Source organism: Corythoichthys intestinalis, chromosome 5 (assembly GCF_030265065.1).
Source record: "Corythoichthys intestinalis isolate RoL2023-P3 chromosome 5, ASM3026506v1, whole genome shotgun sequence".
NCBI classification, from domain to species: Eukaryota; Metazoa; Chordata; class Actinopteri; order Syngnathiformes; family Syngnathidae; genus Corythoichthys; species Corythoichthys intestinalis.
In genome coordinates this window covers 56,403,939-56,423,057 of record NC_080399.1, presented here as the reverse complement: position 1 = coordinate 56,423,057, position 19,119 = coordinate 56,403,939, and the positions used below count along the sequence as shown (strand labels likewise).

Here is a 19,119-nt window from a genome sequence, read left to right as displayed (position 1 = left end):
GATGATGCAGAAATGAATCAGCTTACTCGCTAGACATACTATTGCATGCTGTCTTTATTGCTCTGCATATTGAGCTGCTTGTTTAAATTCTACAGGTTTCGCAGGGGTTATAAAGTGAAAGCACATACTTGTACTTCTGACGTTTGTAGAACTGTGGGAACAAATCTTCAGTGGGATTTAAAGGCTATGCCATCAAACAAATTCCACTTGGACAGAAATAGTGATGAATAACAAACAACAACAGCAGGAAGAACACAAACAAATAGCAGTTAAATGCAGACAGGGAGACACAGAGATGTGTGTGAATGAATAAGCAAGGCAGGGGAGAGGAGAAGGGAAAGGGAGAAGTGACATGAAGAATTATGGGTGGAGTACGGAAAGTGGTGCAGTGCAGCCATCATGAACCATTTTGGATGTAGATACTGTATAATATTTTAAAAACATTTCATCCTCTCATTCGAATGCTCTCATATAGTTTTATACATAGTGCTCAGTCACTAAATAGCCTGCATACTGTATAAAAAAGGGATCAAAATGTTTAATAATGAATCGTCACACTCACAGCTCCCCCCTGTTGTATGGCCATCTGTACATTTCTAGTGTGTTCCAGAGTTTGTCTTATGCAACAAATCCATGAAGTGAAATATTTATAAGTGATCTTTGAGTCATTTAAGGAAAATTTGTGATCTTGTTCACTTACCCACTTCACCCAGATATCAACGTTGAGATCACAGTTTATTTGGGCAAGAAAAAATTCAGGATCTCCCTCACTTGCCACGTTTACATGGAGCCAAATATTCCAATTACAATCGGTTTAGATGTTCAAACCGAATAAATGTGTTCCATATAAACACCTCATTCGGAATGAACAGGCCCAAACCGAATGGAATTTCATTCCGATTCACAGGGGTGGAATATTCCTTTTCCCAAACCGATTAGAAGTAAAATTACATCATGTAAACAGGGAAGCGGAATGGTGTCTGGTTGCGTTCTTTCTGCACATGCTCCGTACTGACGTGGTGACGTAAGTAACGTCACTTGCAACATGGCTTCCAAGCACAGCGCACCTAATTGGAGTCCGGCGGAAAGATTGTATTTAATTCAAACGTTAAAAGAATTGAATATAATTGCTCGCTTAGACGGGCGTAAAACGAGGAACACGAAGCCGGAATAGACCGGAGCGTTGACCAGATTAGAAATGGTGGAAAACGCTGACAACCGGCTACTTCAAGGCAAAAGAGCAAAACAGCAGAAGCGGATACGACCCCACAAACACAACAAGTGGGTTAAAGTTAAAACAGCAGCACTCTGACGATCGAGCTCCACGTTTTGCAACGTGACGCTTTGTTTTGATTAATCTGCGCATGTCAGACGGCAGTTGTTAAACGTCCTTTCGGAATAAAGGCAGACACATGTAAACGCTGGATCGGAATAGATGAAGTGACATGTAAACAGCTGATCTGAAATTTCCATTCGGAATGATTTGAATCTGTATGAACAAAAGTCAGCATGTAAACGTGGCTACTGTCAGACAACTTCCACGAACCACGTTGGCTGATGCAACATTTCATCTACTACCTGTGATGTTCATTGATTACTCTCCATCTGGGTTACCACATACCAACACAGATTGGTTGATTGAATTGGTGTTCACTTGAATGCAGCTTGCTTAAAGTTAAAGGAATGTGTTGCAACGGTTAAGTAAAGGTGAATCACCAGAAGTGGTGCATGTTTGAATTTAAAAAAAAAAGGCACCAAGCGTATATATGCTGTAGATAGGCTATAGTTATAGACAGACAGACAGACAGATACAAAGCTAGATAGATGGATAGATACCAGGTTTGCGTAGGTTTCCATAGGGACGGTAGGGACATAACACTAACCAACTTTTCAGGATGCTCAAATTGTCCCCACCAACTTTTAAGCAACCGTATTTGCATTATATTATGACTTCAGTTACATAGGTAATTTAGTCTTCCCATGTGTTGTAAGGATAGAATGGACCCTACCATTATTACATGAATTATTTTCATGGTTACATTAACGCTTTTTAACTAGCTGAATATGTTAGTCCATCCCCCCCCCCTCAAAAGCACGTTTAATTGGCTAACGACTTGAACCCCCCCCCCCACACACACACAAACACATGCACCCTCACCCCCACACAAATGCACACAAGGCCCCGACAGAAATACAACATGTCATCAACATGCCGCAGCCCCCTTCAAAAAGGAGTGATTTAGAAGTTTTTCTTTGGCCAGCAGCAACAGCCACTGAAAGTAATGTAAAATGATGTCAATGTAGTGGAGGTGGGGAACACACCACCAATTTTGCTACTGAAAGTCTGACCTGCATCAGAGGTAGCATAATATTAAACTATATGAATTTGCTAACCTGCAAAACTCGAGTAGAAAGCTGCTTAGAGAGAGGTGTCCTCCTGTATTATTATTTTTTTTTTACTGTTAATTAAACTGTGAGAAATTTAGTGAACCGAGGTTCACCCCCTTCCCCCAATTTTAATTTTCATTTTATTTATGTGATCTTAAAGCAGCCCAAAGGAGCTTTCATTTTTTGTTGAGTTTGGCTGTGCTTGGTGACAAAAGCAGTAGTGTTTTACCTGAAGGAAGGCTCCATTTTTATTTATTTTTGTTATTCCCTGACTATTAAGTTTTTTTCAGTTACATTTATATATATATATTTAGACAGACAATGTTGAGTGGTCTGAAGACAAATGTTTATTTTTTGCATTCCTAGATAGTTAAGAGATTATTAATTCGTTTGTATTTAAGTTATGTTCAAATACTGTAATTTACATTTGCCAACAAAATCTAGACAATTTATTCTTGAAGTTTTCAAAACGTTTGTTTAGTGGTTTTTCAAAGCAAAGGTTTGAATCGAACGGTGTATGACCTGAACCAATACAAATGAAAGTTAGCATAAGTCAATCCAGATTTATTTTGCATCGATGAGTTAGCCCAGGGGGTTGGGAACCTTTTTGGCTGAGAGAGCCATGAACAACACATATTTTACATGTAATTCCGTGAGAGCCATTCAATATGTTTAAAACTAAATAATGTACAAGTATACAAGTAATGTGTGCATTTTATGTAATTTCAACACTTTTAAAGTATAATACATCTATGAATTCATTTTAATACCGTTGTTATGCTGTTCCTAATCAATGATCAATGTATTTCTTACCATTAATGCGACTTCTGGTGCTCCATGGTTTTGCTGATGGCTTAGTAGTCTGGTTGATACTTGGTGAGGTTAAGCTTCATGCAGGCGTTAAGAAACTTAGAATGTGTCTCTTTTCATGTTCACGAAGAAGCGCCACGAATCCTCTGTTTTTCCCCACCATTCACAGATCACCATCGGTGCACACAAAAACAAGTTTATTAATCGGTAGATTTTTTTCCTCAGTGAATGACTTGAATAAATCCTCCCCTCTTGTTGTCCCTTTTATAGTCAAAACCTTGCAATCACGCTGAACTGGAATAAATTGCTTACGTCTGTTGACTCATCCAAAGCAAGAGAAAAAAAACGGTGCTGCATTTATGTCCTTCACTTGCGTTGCCTTAATTTGATTTGACATCATAATGGTATGATCGTGAACATTTCTTGCTGACGGAGGCATCTCTTTTATCCTTTTAATTATCTTGTCTTTATCCTGTCCATTCCTGCTGAAAAGTACGATACTCCTCGTCTTATTTTCTTTTTGGCATCTTCTCAAAGGGTTTCTGAAATAAGCTGACAACGCGGAAAACGAAACTGAAAACGAGGGAAATTTACTTTCTGATCTCACGCACATGCGCATATCAGCCAATATTTTTGACAGCAAAGTATGGGAACCCCAATTGAACAGTGTCTCTGCCTCATCTGCGTTGCCTATGTGATTGATAGACAGACAGACAGACAGAACAACATGTATGTTTGCCACTTTCCCACTAAAATTACTGCGGACCGGCTTTCTAGTCACCGGCGATTGTCGCCGTTTCACACAATGCGCAAAGGAGTATAACGAAACTTTTTAAAAAATTTTTTAACAATTAAAGATTTCTCTTCGAGCCAGATGCAGCCGTCAATAGAGCCCGATCTGGCTTATGAGCTATAGGTTCTCAACCCCTGATTTAGCATATCAACTTATTAGGTTCATATTTGTGAGAAGTGTAGCCCTGACCCACATTCACCCTATCTATTTGGTCCTATCCCCAGCAAAAAGTGTACATGCAGGTTATGCTGTTATATAGTCCCCACCAATCTTGAAACCAAACCTAAACCTTTGATAGATTCAGACAGATGATCTCACATGCAAACACATACACATGCACAACCACACCCCCACACACACTCATTCAATAAATTAATCATTCCAAATACAAAGTTCCAAAGTGGATATTGCACAAAGAAAGAAAAAAATATGACTTGGTTTAAGTATATTTGAGATGTACAGTAGTTTTTTTTTTTTTTTCCTGAAAGACGAGACAGTAACGGTGACTGGGGTGTACAATGTATCTGGACCTTTTATTTGATGGAGCATTGTGTGCCTGTGTTCTCAAAATGCATATCACAGAGTAGAGAATGAATTCTCACATAGTGCTTTTGAGGTTAAAATAGCAAGTGCAGTACTTTTGACTAGAAGCGATGTGATCATAATGCAAATTATCAGCACCATTGAACCTATTTTCATTTGGTTTGGATTCTATTGAGCATAACCACTTTGTCCAACAATAACCAAACATTTTGGCTTGTGAAATTGCCAAGTAGCTCGTAACGCTGGAAAACCATTAGCCTTGGTAACTGGTAGACAAAAAAGTTAACTTTGTGGTCTTTCTATTTAAGTCAGTGGCTTGCTTCAGCTTAATGTTATTCTGCACACAATAAATGCTTACTGGAGACCAATATGTATTGAAAAAGAAATAATCCTATCATAGTTTCAGATCCTTGTTCATGCCTTCAATGCACAAAAGTACTAAGCTACAAAGCATCTGCAACATTCATGCCTTGTGAAAGTTCTCTTGATGGATTAATATCACACAGAAGTCAACACTGGTGATTTTAATTATACTGGGTTCTCCGCCATGTTTCTTTTTTGACTAGCTTCCCTCCTTTCTCCCTGGTTAGCACCCCCCACATAGTGTCCATGAGTAAATATAATTAAATTACAATAGCACCACTATGTTCTTCGGAAGCATCGCTGTTGAATAATGAATTTCGTTATTGTTTTTATTCTTTTCCTCCTCTGTCTGCTTCCTTTCTTTCTGTGCCCCCTAAACACCTCCCTTTTCACTGCTTTCTCCTAATAGATAAAACATAATTAAAAAAAAACAAAATGGGAGTATGTCAAATTCCCATGTGGCACATTAAAACTGTTCAGACCATAAGGACACTCAAGATTCCCACTGGCTGTGTCTAAGCAGCTGAACAGGAAAGGTTAAAAAATAAATGAATCTATATCACACAGAAATATCATCTGAAAATGTTAATTATCTTGTAGGTTTTAGCAAGTGGCTTAGTATTGAGATAAACTTATAGTTGAAGGACTAAATCAACTGGTAAAATATTATATACTGCTCTTACCTCAAAAATAGCACATATAATGTCATAATTGTATGGCTATTATTGTTTTTAAAAACAAATAGGATAACCATGATGCCTTGGCAGTGGCAATAAGATTCAGTTCTGTATTTGCTTTGATTGCACACATGAAATAGAAATGTACAGTGACTTTCTTTTACTGCTACTTTATAACAAAATGATGTTATACGTGTTTGCCCAGCAAATGTTATGGAACTTTTTAATTTTCACAGTAGATTTACATTTTACATACTGTACATTATTGAATTCTGTGTGTAACAATGTGAATAATAGGAATTATAACAAGAAAATTATGCTAGTAATCAAAATTAACATGTCTAATTGTTGCATAGCCTGCCTAATACTGTATGCACACAATCTCTATATACTGTACAGTTGCAGTACACACTTTGTAAAATAGTAACTCACATCTGTTGCAAAGGTTTCATCATAAATTAGGTATCTTCATAGAATAACCCTCAATGACACGTTGCTACAATATAATTACATGTATAACCCATTTGTTTTTCTCTGCAGGTCTGATTGTCTTCCTGAGTATGATGGTGGGAGCATTCATATGGGGCGGTCTTGCAGACAAAGTTGGCCGCCGACGCTGTTTAGTCGTGGCATTAGCTATAGACTGTGTCTTTGTCTTCCTGTCCTCGTTGGCACAGAGCTATGGCTTCTTTCTCTTCTTCAGGTTGCTGTCAGGCATTGGGTAACTCACACACGTGACCACACACACCCAGTACAAACCATAATAATAATGAATTCATCATCTGCGATTGGCTGGCAACCAGTCAATGGTGTACCTTGCCTGTTGCCAGAAGTCAGCTGAAATACACTGTAGAATATGCTAAATTGACTATGCTAAAAAAAAAACTTGCTGCCTAAGAATGTAATTTAGTTTATGTTACTTACATTAATTGGATTCAATTTGCTTAATTATTTCATGTTTTAGGGACAAATTAACCTTAATAACTTGATTACATATATTGTATAGTAAATTGTTTGAGTTTGCGGTACTCAAATTAACTTGAATGAATTATATGACAGTAATTTATTTGAGTTTGCAGTACTCAAAATAAGTTGAATGAATTAGATTACAGTACCTTATTTATTGTGAGTTTTCCAGTACTGAAGTACTTTGGCTTTTGTGGTGCCCATTCATTATATGCAGGTGAACTTCATTTTTTTAACCTGAAATAATTCTACAATATAAACAGCACATGCTAATTTAATTAATAACACATTTTCAAACAATAATGAGTCTGACCCTACCCCCTTATAATTGAAGGTAGGATATTCAATGGATTAATTCAGGGGAATAAAACGATTTTAAAATGCTCAACAATGCATATAAGACACGAGACATTGGCTCCTGACACGCTGCTGAATGTTTTGTTACTGCTTGGTGTTAATGAATAATCAGGAGTATAACCTTATATACAGTGTTATCACAGATTACTTGAAAAAGTACTTTAATTACTGATTACTAAGGGTGTAACGGTACACGTAATAGTATTGAACCGTTTCGGTACGTGGTAGTCGGTTCGGAACGGACGCGTACCGAATGAGTTTCTGACGTAATATAACCCTTACTTTTCGAGGCTGAGAGTCAATCGGATTACAGTTTCTTTGTGTCGATTATATTTACTCCGTCTTCTACACTATAACGAGGACCAACACGGTAGGACAGTCCAGAAATGTCAATGGCACGACAACGTGGCCGCCGCGAGAACGCAGTGAAACGCGGGCGTTACAGTCAATCAGCCAATGCACACCTGTCGCAGTGTGGCCGCGTGTTAGATGCCTCCCAGAAGCGGCTCTACGCGACGCATGCGAAAAGAACGGCAGAGTTTATTATTTGACGAGAGACGCGGCCCTCCTGCGTCAATACTACTAGCTAGGATCGGGCCGGAAGTCACTCGTGTAGCAATCGTAACCTACTTTTTGAGTCCATCAGATCTCTTGAGTGGTAGATCGGGGCACAGTTGACTTGTCTTTGTTGATTTACTGCTGTCTTCTCTGGTATAATAATAACCAACACGGCCCCGTGGGCAATACAAAACCCTCCTACCACAACAAAACAAGTAGGAACTAATAATCACATAGGAACTAAAGTTATACAACATAAAATATACAATATAAATGAATATTACATCACCTTTGTAAAATATAAACACATAATAAAATAAATAATAGCCCATTTAAATAAAATGAATTCAAATGAGCTAAAACACCTGTAATTAAATAATAAGAATAATACACACATCCTGCTTCACAATTAAATTTATTAATTTCTGTGTGGCGCTTTAACTTGAGAAAATCCACCAATAAAGTTTTTGAAAACTGTTCATAAGAAAAAAATGTTTCATTGAGGCATTTCATTTGTAAATCACATGTTAAAATCTTTGTCAATGGGATTGCTTTTCTCTTTAGCACAGGACTTCTTTTTTCTTCTTTCTTTCAGAAAGAAAGCTTTGGATGTTGGATTATCTTTAAATACCCATTACTTTTTGAGCAGAATTCTAGCTTTGTATAGGCTAATGTTCCTATTGTTGAAAGCACAAAAGTGTGTAATAAACAACTAGCACATTTATATTTTGCATTTTGTGTTTTTTACTGGACCGAAAATGAACCGAACCGTGACCTCAAAACCGAGGTACGTACCGAACCGAGATTTTTGTGTACCGTTACACCCCTACTGATTACGCCTCAAAAAAGTAATCTAGTTATTTTACTGATTACTTTATTATCAAAGTAACTAAGGTACTTTAAAAGTGATTTATCTGTTACTTTTTACCAATTATTCTCCCTTTGCCGCCTCAACAAAAGAATGACAACAGAAAAATGTAATCGCATGAATTGATTTTCCGATGATATAATTTAAAGGGGAAGATCAGAAGTTTTCACATCAGGCTTAATGTTTGAGTTGGCAGAGGTTTAATTAGTCAATGGAGTTTATTTCAATCACCATTGAGTCGCGCTAGCTTAGCTACTCCAGAGCACTAAAATGATCAAATAACTGACAAACTGCGTGGAATTTGTTGAACTCAACTCCATCGACTAATTAAACCCAGCTAACTCAAAGATTAAGCCTAATGTCAAAAAAACTGAATTTAACAGCAAATCAGTGCCAATATAAAACAATGCAAATTGACTACACAATAATCAACAACACACAAATGAATTGAACAGTGCAATTAACACAAAGGTCGGGGCGGGCACGGATGCACGTGCACAACCCAGTGTATGCAATTCCTTGCTACGCAGCGAGACGTCCTATGCGCAAGCAAGCATCCACATGCATGCGTACATCGGTTAAAAGTGGTGACTACTCACAATTTTGTTTTTATTGCGTTTTTTTATTACATTTTCATTACCTCAAAAATACTTTTTGCATGGATTTCCCTCTCATACTTTTAACCATTGTGTTTTTCTGTAGTAGCTTAAAAGCAGTGATGATCGATTGACCACACTAGTCACGTAGCGTATTTAAACCTTCCTTATTTGATATGACTGCATTTAAGTATTTTGTTCAGGCCTTTTTGAGTACATTCTTCCTGTACGCATCTAAACAAAACAAGTTGAAAGCGCACGGTAGTACTTTGTGTGTCAAATTCGCCTTGTGCAGGGCGTTTCGCCGATGTAGCAAATTTTGGCAGCACACCAGAAGTACTCGGCGGTCAGTTCGGCCACAAAACGTGGCGGCAACTAAGCACTTAACACTCTGTCAGACTTGCAACACATTGCCAATAATGCTAAGCGCAGATGTCACTTCACGGCATAAATGTACAACATGAATACGATGTAAAAATGGTCGCTGACTTCATGAGGATGAGCGGAAGCGACGACTACCCGCCGTTGCCAGTGTTGTCAGTAACGCCTTACTAAGTAACGCGTTACTATAATCTGATTACTTTCTTTCAGTAACGAGCAATCTAACGCGTTCATTTTTCCAGGCCAGTAATCTGATTAAAGTTAGTTTCCTCAGTGCCTGTGCGTTACTATTTTGTTGTTGCCTCATATTGTATGTAGACTGAAGAATATTGTAGTCATGTACGCAGAGCATTTGAAAAGAAAATACTCCGCTTGAGTTTGGGAGTGACATCACATCTCACGTTTTCTCATCGGGGGGGGGGGGGACAGGTCACGTGTAATACCATGCTGCCTGTGCGCGTGCCGTCTGCCACGGCGGTCAACAACATAGCCTGCTAGCTATCAGGATGCTAACAGTAAAGGAGCCGGAGAGATACAACAAACGGCTGCATTTGCTCACTGAAGATATAGCCATTACTTCACATATCTGTCCAGTAAAGAAGACAAAAATATCTCAGTGCGTTGCAAACTCTGAAAGACTGTCGACCGCTATATACTCAACATCCAATTCAACAAGGAAGCACTTGGAATTACAGCACAACGCGTTGCGAAAAAAAAAGCCGACAGGTAACGAGACTGCCACCTCTTCTACAGTTTGTAACCAGCCTTTATAATATGTGTAATTATGTACATTTTATAGTTAGAGTTTGTAATCATACATTTGTGGGACTGGGGGGAGAAGCATGTTGAAGACTGCAACGAAAGTCACAAGTTTGGACACACATTTTGCGTTTTATATATTTTCACTACGATTATATATTCTCACTGAAGACATCAAAACTAGGAACGAACATGTGGAATGGCAAAAAAAAAGTGAAATAACTTAAAACTGGTTTTGTTTTCTACATTCTTCAAAGTATCCACCTTTGAGGTGTCTCCAAACTTTTGGCCAATACTGTATATATATATATATATATATATATATATATATATATATATATATATATATATATATATATATATATATATACACATCTTGACACTGTTCGAGTTCAATCAACTGTTCAAGTTGTTGTTGGCAGCGTTTGAAAGCTTAGGTTTAAATAAATTCTAAATATCCATCTTGCCTCCTCTGGTGTAGTTTTGGCTAAGCAAAGCAAAGGATTGTCGCCAAGGTGCAAGTCACGTGATCTGTTCGAAAAATGATTTTGACCCAATATGAAAACTTTATGTTGTAGGATTTTTGTTCATTTCATTAATTTTTGTTGTTTGTTTTATTGCTTTACAACTTTTAGAAACAACATTTTAACAGCTAGGTCTTTATTTCAAAGGGGAAGTTCAGAATTTTTTACATTAGGCTTTATCTTGGAGTCAGCGGGGGTTTAATTAGTCGTTGGAGTTGATTTCAACAAATTTTGTGCAGTTTGTCAGTTAGTTGTTAGTTTTAGGGCTCCGGAATGGCTAAGCAAGGGCGAGTCAGTGGTGGTCGACTAATTAAACCCCAGCTAACTCAAAGATTAAGCCTTACGTGAAAAACTCAATTACACGCGATGACATTTTTCTGTTATTTTTATGTTGAGGCAGCAAAAGGAAAAAAAATGGTAAAAAGTAACTGATAAGGTACTTTTAAAGTAACTTAGTAACTTTGATAATAAAGTAATCAGTAAAGTAACTAGATTACTTTTTTGAGGTGTTATCAGTAATTAAATTACTTTTTTAAGTAATCCGTGACAACACTGGCCGTTGCAACCGCAAAGCTACGAAACAGCCGCACATGTACCGGCTCTGCTGGAACCCTCCAGAATGAAGGAAAAATACTCACGTTCATTCATGAACTCACACGGATCAATATTCCCTCGCACATCTCAACAAGTGACTGCACTCTGTTCGAATGTGCACCCGCCATCCTCATGCCTATCCCAAAATAGTTGACTGTGACTTGAGACCAAAACAGGAAGAGCGAGTGGTTTCCATGGAAACAAACACATTTCAAGAACATTTTAACATTTTCTATTTAAAATGCTCTACGTACATGGCTACAATATTTTTCATTCTACATACATGATGAGGCAATAACAAAATAGTAACGCACAGACACTAAGGAAACTAACTTTAATCAGATTACAGGTTTGGAAAAATGAAGGCTTTAGATTACTCGTTACTGAGGAAAGTAATCAGATCACAGTAATGCGTTACTTAGTACAGTGGGGCATATAAGTATTTAGTCAACCACCAATTGTGCAAGTTCTCCTACTTGTAAAGATTAGAGAGGCCTGTAATTGTTAACATGGGTAAACTTCAACCATGAGAGACAGAATGTGAAAAAAAAAAAAAACAGAAGATCACATTGTTTGATTTTTGAAGAATTTCTTTCCAAATTAGAGTAGAAAATAAGTATTTGGTCACCTACAAACAAGCAGGATTTCTGGCTGTCAAAGAGGTCTAACGAGTTCTAACGAGGTCTAACGAGGCTCCATTCGTTACCTGTATTAATGGCACCTGTTTTAACTGATTATCGGTATAAAAGACACCTGTCCACAAGCTCAGTCAATCACACTCCATACTCCACTATGGCCAAGACCAAAGAGCTGTTGAAAGACACCAGAGACAAAATTGTAGACCTGCACCAGGCTGGGAAGACTGAATCTGCAATAGTTAAAACACTTGGTGTAAAGAAATCAACTGTGGGAGCAATGGTTAGAAAATGGAAGACATACAAGAACACTGATAATCTCCCTCGATCTGAGGCCCCATGCAAGATCTCACCCCGTGGCGTCAAATGATAACAAGAACGGGGAGCAAAAATCCCAGAACCACACGGGGGGATCTAGTGAATGACCTACAGAGAGCTGGGACCACAGTAACAAAGGCTACTATCACTAACACAATGCGCCGCAAGGGACTCAAATCCTGCACTGCCAGATGTGTCCCCCTGCTGAAGAAAGTACAGGTCCAGGCCCGTCTGTGGTTCGCTAGAGAGCATTTGGATGATCCAGAAGAGGACTGGGAGAATGTGTTATGGTCAGATGAAACCAAAATAGAACTTTTTGGGAGAAACACAGGTTCTCTCGTGTTTGGAGGAGAAAGAATACTGAATTGCATCCGAAGAACACCATACCAACTGTGAAGCATGGGGGTGGAAACATGCTTTGGAGCTTTTTTTGTCTGCAAAGGCACCAGGACGACTGATCTGTGTAAAGGAAAGAATGAATGGGGCCATGTATCGAGAGATTTTGAGTGAAAATCTCCTTCCATCAACAAGCGCATTGAAGATGAGACGAGGCTGGGTCTTTCAGCATGACAATGATCCCAAATACACAGCCAAGGCAACAAAGGAGTGGCTTCGTAAGAAGCATTTCAAGGTCCTGGAGTGGCCTAGCCAGTCTCCAGATCTAAATCCAATAGAAAATCTGTGGAGGGAGGTGAAAGTCCGTGTTGCCCAACGACAGCCCCAAAACATCACCGCTCTAGAGGAGATCTGCATGGAGGAATGGGCCAAAATACCAGCAACAGTGTGTGAAAAGCTTTTGAAGAGTTACAGAAAACGTTTGGCCTCAGTTATTGCCAACAAAGGGTACATAACAAAGTATTGAGATGAACTTTTGGTATTGACCAAATACTTATTTTCCACAATAATTTGCAGATAAATTCTTTAAAAATTAAGCAATGTGATTTTCTGTTTTTTTTTCACATTCTGTCTCTCATGGTTGAGGTTTACACATGTTGACAATTACAGGCCTCTCTAAAATTTTCAAGTGAGAGAACTTGCACAATTAGTGGTTGACTAATACTTATTTGCCCCACTGTAACGCCTCGTTGACACTACTGCTTATATAGTATAACCGGAGCTCTCTTCAACACTTTCACTTACTTCACATTGGTAAGTAAATATTGTGGCGAGCGACGTGGAGAGGAGACTGGCTTTTGTTTTTAAAACACGCTTTTCTTGTGTCTCATTCATTTTCCGAGCCGCTTATCGTCACGACGGTCACGGGGGTGCTGGAGCCAATCCTGGCTAACTATGGGCATTAGGAGTTTTCCATGAATCGGTTGCCAGCCAATCACAAAAATTTTACTCAAGTCAGAGTAGCGTTATTTCAAAATAATATTTCTCAGTTACATAACCACATTAAGCCAAAGAAATACAAAAAAAAAATCCTTGAATTCTGGCAAGAGAGAAAAAAAAAGACAAAAATGAAACATTATTCATCCAAGGACCATGAGTGCCCTCTAGTGGAGAAAATCATTTCTAGTTTGAATAGTGAATACTGTAGTTCCTTCATATTTACTATTATGAAATTAAAAGTATCATATATCCGGTTTACCATGTTGAGGGTAGACTTTATGTCAAATGCTTCATTTTTTACGGTGTATCAAGACGCCATGCGATTGAAAAGGCTGGCGTGATAATCGAACCGCAAGCTTGCGTCTGATTGGTGTAATGGAGTCAAACCAAAACAACAATGGCACCAACACATTCGTGTAATGGAGTCATGTGATTATTGTTGCGACGTCTCATTGGTGATATTAGTAGCACTACTCTTGGCATCGCTGGCAAAAAAATTGATAAATCTAATATGCAGAAAAAAGAGGGAAAATGACTCTTACGCAGCCCAAAGTAGCGTGGTAAGAGTAGCCTTTTTTCTTTTCACAAATCTACTGAAGTAAAAGTAAAAAGTATGGCTTAGAAATATCAAAGTAACTTCTCAAAAAGTTACTCAAGTAAATGTAACGGAGTACATGTAATGCACCCCTGCCTAGGGACAACTTAGAGTGTTTGATCAGTCTACCATGCATGTTTTTGGGATATCGTGGAATTCCGGAGTACCCGGACCCACGCAGGCACGGGGAGAACATGCAAACTCCACACAGGAAGGCCGAAGCCCGGGATTGAACGTTTGATCTCAGAACTGAGAGGTGGACGTGCTAACCACTCTACCACCATGCCGCCTTGAACATGAATATACACTCTCATAGCAATCACTAGTCTCAGTCATGTTTGCCACAACTACCCATCATCCATTGCGGTGGAACAGATAAAAACAGGCGCTGCAATATTTTACTCTTTTATAAAGTGTCGTGTTGCCTTTATCAAAGAGTAAAATATTTACATACCAAATCGATATGAAGTAAAGTAAAGTAAGTAAAGATAATGAAGAAAGCTCTGGTTGTCGACGTGGTTCACTGTGGAGGCGTGCGGGAATGTTCTGATGTCAGAAAATCGCGAAATAGTCGACGCAGATTTGCGCAGGTCTAAAAGAACGCCCAAAGAACACTGGATATGAAAAAATATATTTTCTAATTTGACTGGGATACATCAAGTTCGGCATGTTTTCCAGCCCCAAATTTCTACTTACTTATTTAAAATTAGCGTTCACAGGTTGATAAAAAATGAGTTTGGTTCACTTATCATATAGTTGTATATTAAGTACATTAAGTTGTATATTAGCATTTACAGTGTAAGCTTCATCACTTCCACAAATCTAATGGGTAAAGGTGGTATGGATAGAAATTACAGAATGAACTCTGCGGTTAGTCTTATAATCAGACCATTAATCCATTGCACAGTTGAGTAAAGGTGGATTTTTAGCAAGGGGAGATTTATTTTTTTCCTAGGCTATTAAATCCAACCAACAATCTGCAACAATCAGCATTTTTGTATTGATGATGCTAATAATGTAGTTATGATTTTTCTGAGCATGTGTGCATTGTGTTGTATTAATGACAATTCACTTTGCCATCATCTCAAGTCTTCTTTTTGCCATGAAGATTCTGTAATTCATTTTTGTTGGTTGTACGCAGTCTAGTGTTTTATTGCCGAGACCAAGCACAATGCCTCAGATCAGAATAACATAAGTCCACTGGGATTTGCAGACTCAGAAATCAGGTCACGGCACAACACAAATGAATCCATCCACAAATAGCTTGCACCACATCAATAAACGTCTCATAGGTGTAGTCTGACAGCCATGTCCTGCCTCATTGAATGCATGTAATAAGCATGGACCTCCATGTGGTTGCACAAATGGACAGTTGGCAGTAAATGTTGGACTGTGGAGGTGACACATGATTACTTTTTCATGCAAACGGTTAGCGAGGTTTCCTGTTCTTCTGGTAGGTGTTGAAGACTGACATTTACTTGGCTTGTTTATTTTTTATACACATACATTGAAACTACTGCATGTTCATATGACTTCTACATTAGTATTACTACTATTTTAGCCATACATTTTCTCTTCTACTGTGGGTGAGTTGCCCCCTGGAATGGTTGCAAATACCATAGAGGATAGGTCACATTATGTTACAGTTTATGACAGAGCCGTAACAGAGCATTGAGAAAATCGTTCATTCATCTTCAACACTGCTTATCCTCATGGTAAATCCCAGCTGGCCGTGGGTAGGATGTGGGGTATACCCTGAATTGGTTGCACACATAGACAAATAACCTAGCACAATCCCAATCACCAAAAAGGAGAATCAGGCGATGTCAATCAACCTAGCATGCTTGTTTTTGGAATAAGGAAAGAAACCTGAGTGCCATGATGATGTGAAAAGGGAGCAATTAGGTTCACCACAAGGCGCTAAGACAAAATAAAAAATAAAAAATAAAAAATAAAAAAACTACAGGGAGAAGTACAAAGTATTAATGGGGCTACACAGAGGGGGAACATGGCAAATGGCTCCAACATGGAAACAAGAGGAGCGATTCAGCGTATTTTTGGAACATATGCGACTAAAAGAGTCTGTCTCTTTTCAGTATCGGTGGAACAGTGCCGATAGTCTACTCGTACTTCTCCGAGTTCCTCCAGATGGACAAGCGAGGAGAGCATCTGTCCTGGTTATGTATGTTCTGGATGATTGGTGGGATTTATGCCTCTTTCACGGCCTGGGGAATCATTCCTAGATATGGTAGGATTCAAATATATCCATTATATTATACCAAAATGTATGTTGAGATACATAATCTTGAAATAATAGTGTGTTTGTATTTTTCTGTAGGTTGGGGTTTCAGCATGGGCACAGAGTTCCAGTTCCACAGTTGGAGGTTATTTGTCCTGATTGCAGCTCTTCCTGCAATTGCTGCTCTGGTTGGATTAACATTCATGCCTGAAAGTCCTCGCTTTTTGCTTGAGGTGAGACTGCCACCACATTTGAGATCCAAGCTCACGTTAGCAAAGGTTTTTCATAGGGCTGTCAAACGATTAAAATTTTTAATGGAGTTAATTACAGCTTAAAAATTAATTAATCGTAATTAATCGCAATTTAAGCCATCTATAAAATATGCAATATTTTTCTGTAAATTATTGTTGGAATGGAAAGATAAGACACAAGATGGATATATACATTCAACATACGGTACATAAGTACTGTATTTTTTCATTATAACAATAAATCAACAAGATGGCATTAACATTATCAACATTCTGTTAAAGCGATCCATGGATAGAAGGACTTGTAGTTCTTAAAAGATAAATGTTAGTACAAGTTATAGAAATTTTATATTAAAACCCCTCTTAATGTTTTCGTTTTAATAAAATTTGTAAAATTTTCAATCAAAAAATAAACTAGTAGCCCGCCATTGTTGATGTCAATAATTACACAATGCTCATGGGTGCTTAAGCCCATAAAATCAGTCGCACCCAAGCGCCAGCAGAGGGTGACAAAACTCCGAAAAAACTCAAGTAACAAGTTGGCATTGCACTGTGCTGTCATTTTAATCTGTTTGAGCGGGGCATGAGCGTTAATTGCGTCAAATATTTTAATGTGATTAATTTTTTAAAAATTATTACCGCCCGTTAACGCGATAATTTTGACAGCCCTAGTTTTTCAATTTACTGGGTTGGTGTGTCATGTATTTATTTAACAGTGCAACCATCTGCCTGAACTCTAACTAGAGAACAGAAAAATTCAATACGCAGCATTGTAATTTTCACCACAAGAGTCTCAAATCACTTAAAATATACAATAGCACTGGATTGACAGTTATGTTCTTTTTCTTGTATTGATCCAAAAACAACAAAAATTGAATTGTGGATATATTTGAGGGAAATAAGTGTCAAAACCTTTTTTTTTTCTTTTGAGCAGAATGCCAAACATGATGAAGCATGGATGATTCTGAAGCAGGTCCACGACACCAATTGGAGAGCCAAAGGACAGCCAGAAAAAGTGTTCACTGTGAGTACAGTACATATTATGTACTGTCGTCGATTGACCTCTTAGCCAAATGCCACGGGTTCATTTTGGCCGAGCACGATCTGACTCTAAGAACAGAACTTTGATAATCTGAAGAAAAATCTCTAACAGCGTCTTTCCAAAACATATTTTATTTATTCCAAGTCGAGTACAGTCAAAAATATCAAGAACCAAGCAACAAAAAAACGGTAGGCAACAGGGCCCCATTTTAGCAGCATGCCCTTAGAATAGAATAGAACGGAACAGAATAGAATAGCCCTTTATCATCATTATACAGTCGTACAGTGAAATTGGGGAACATCTCCTTTTACAGTGCAGGACAGGTAAAAATCTCAAAAGTGACTTGGAAGTAGCGTATAAAAGTATAAAATCTAAATAAATATAAAATGTGTCTGAGGTAGTCTTATGTTCAGGCAGTGCAAATAATCGAAGAAGAATAATCAAATCGACGTTGGAATATTGCACGTTCATATTGCACGTAAATAGTATTGCACATAGAATATGTGTGAATAGAAGTGAAGTACCAGCAGTTGACGGTGCAGGCATTGAATATTGTACGTTAATATTGCACGTAAGTAGTATTGCACATAGAATATTGCATGTAAATGAATACTGGACGTTGGGCGATGTGGTGTTACATACGGCAGTTCAGGGTGTAGATGAATTTAGCAAAGAAACTCTTCCTCAGTTTGTTTGTTTTTGCTTTTAAAACACCTATAGCGTCTCCCAGAGGAGAGCAGTTCAAACAGCTGGAAATCAGGATGTGAGCTGTCCTTAAGGATGTTTAGAGCTCTGCTGAGGCACACCGGGTGGAGTAAATGTCCATCAGGGAGGGGAGAGGACAGCCAATAATCCTCTGCGCTGCCTTGACTGTCCTCTGAAGCCTCTCCCTGTCTGCACCAGGCGGAAATGCAGTATGTTAGCAGGCTCTCGATAGATGAGTGCTAGAAGTCCAGCAGCAGCTTCCTATCCGGCTTGTTCTTTCTGAGGACTAGCAGGAAGTGCAGATACTGCTGAGCCTTCTTTATGACAGCTGTTATGTTTGCTGTCCATGATTACCTCCTTGGTTTTGGTGGTGTTTAGGGCACGAGGCTGAGAGTTTGTGGACTTTCTCTCTGTAGGCTGCCTCATCTCCCTGTGGGATCAGTCCAACCACTGTGGTGTCATTAGCAAACTTGACGACGTGTTGCTCCTGTGGATTGGACTGCAGTCATAGGCGTAGAGGCAGTACAGGAGGGGCTCAGCACGCAGCCCTGTTACTGAAAAAAGGTTTCATTAAGACCTTATTTTTCAAATTTTGTGATTCTCTGACAATTGCTTCATATTGCAGGCATTAAGGGGTTAAACGCTGGCGCTTTTTACATACAGTTTGTAGCTTCTAGTGTGGGTTTAATTGAAAATAATGTACTGCTTTTCCAGCTGAGTGTGTATTATAATCACCAAGTTGTCCTTGTAGATGCTACAATATGTGCTGGTCTGTCTATGTTCATTCCAAATTGTTGGAAACCTTTATTTTTAGACTAAAAC

General features: G+C 38.5%; 1 protein-coding gene across 3 annotated transcripts in view; it reads left to right on the top strand.

Annotated features, from left to right (window-relative positions):
* Positions 1 to 19,119, top strand: part of LOC130915805 (synaptic vesicle glycoprotein 2B-like) — a 105,783-nt gene that overhangs the window by 42,121 nt on the left and 44,543 nt on the right. For 2 of the 3 annotated variants that reach the window (XR_009063149.1, XM_057835903.1), the window contains exons 4-6: positions 6,115 to 6,295; positions 16,157 to 16,532; positions 17,485 to 17,574. Coding sequence is in view for 2 of the 3 variants with exons in the window: in XM_057835903.1 (XP_057691886.1) it covers positions 6,115 to 6,295; positions 16,157 to 16,532; positions 17,485 to 17,574 (647 nt within the window). In the remaining variant the exon portion in view is untranslated. The remainder of the gene's footprint in view (positions 1 to 6,114; positions 6,296 to 16,156; positions 16,533 to 17,484; positions 17,575 to 19,119) is intronic. The other variant, XM_057835904.1, reaches the window with a different exon arrangement.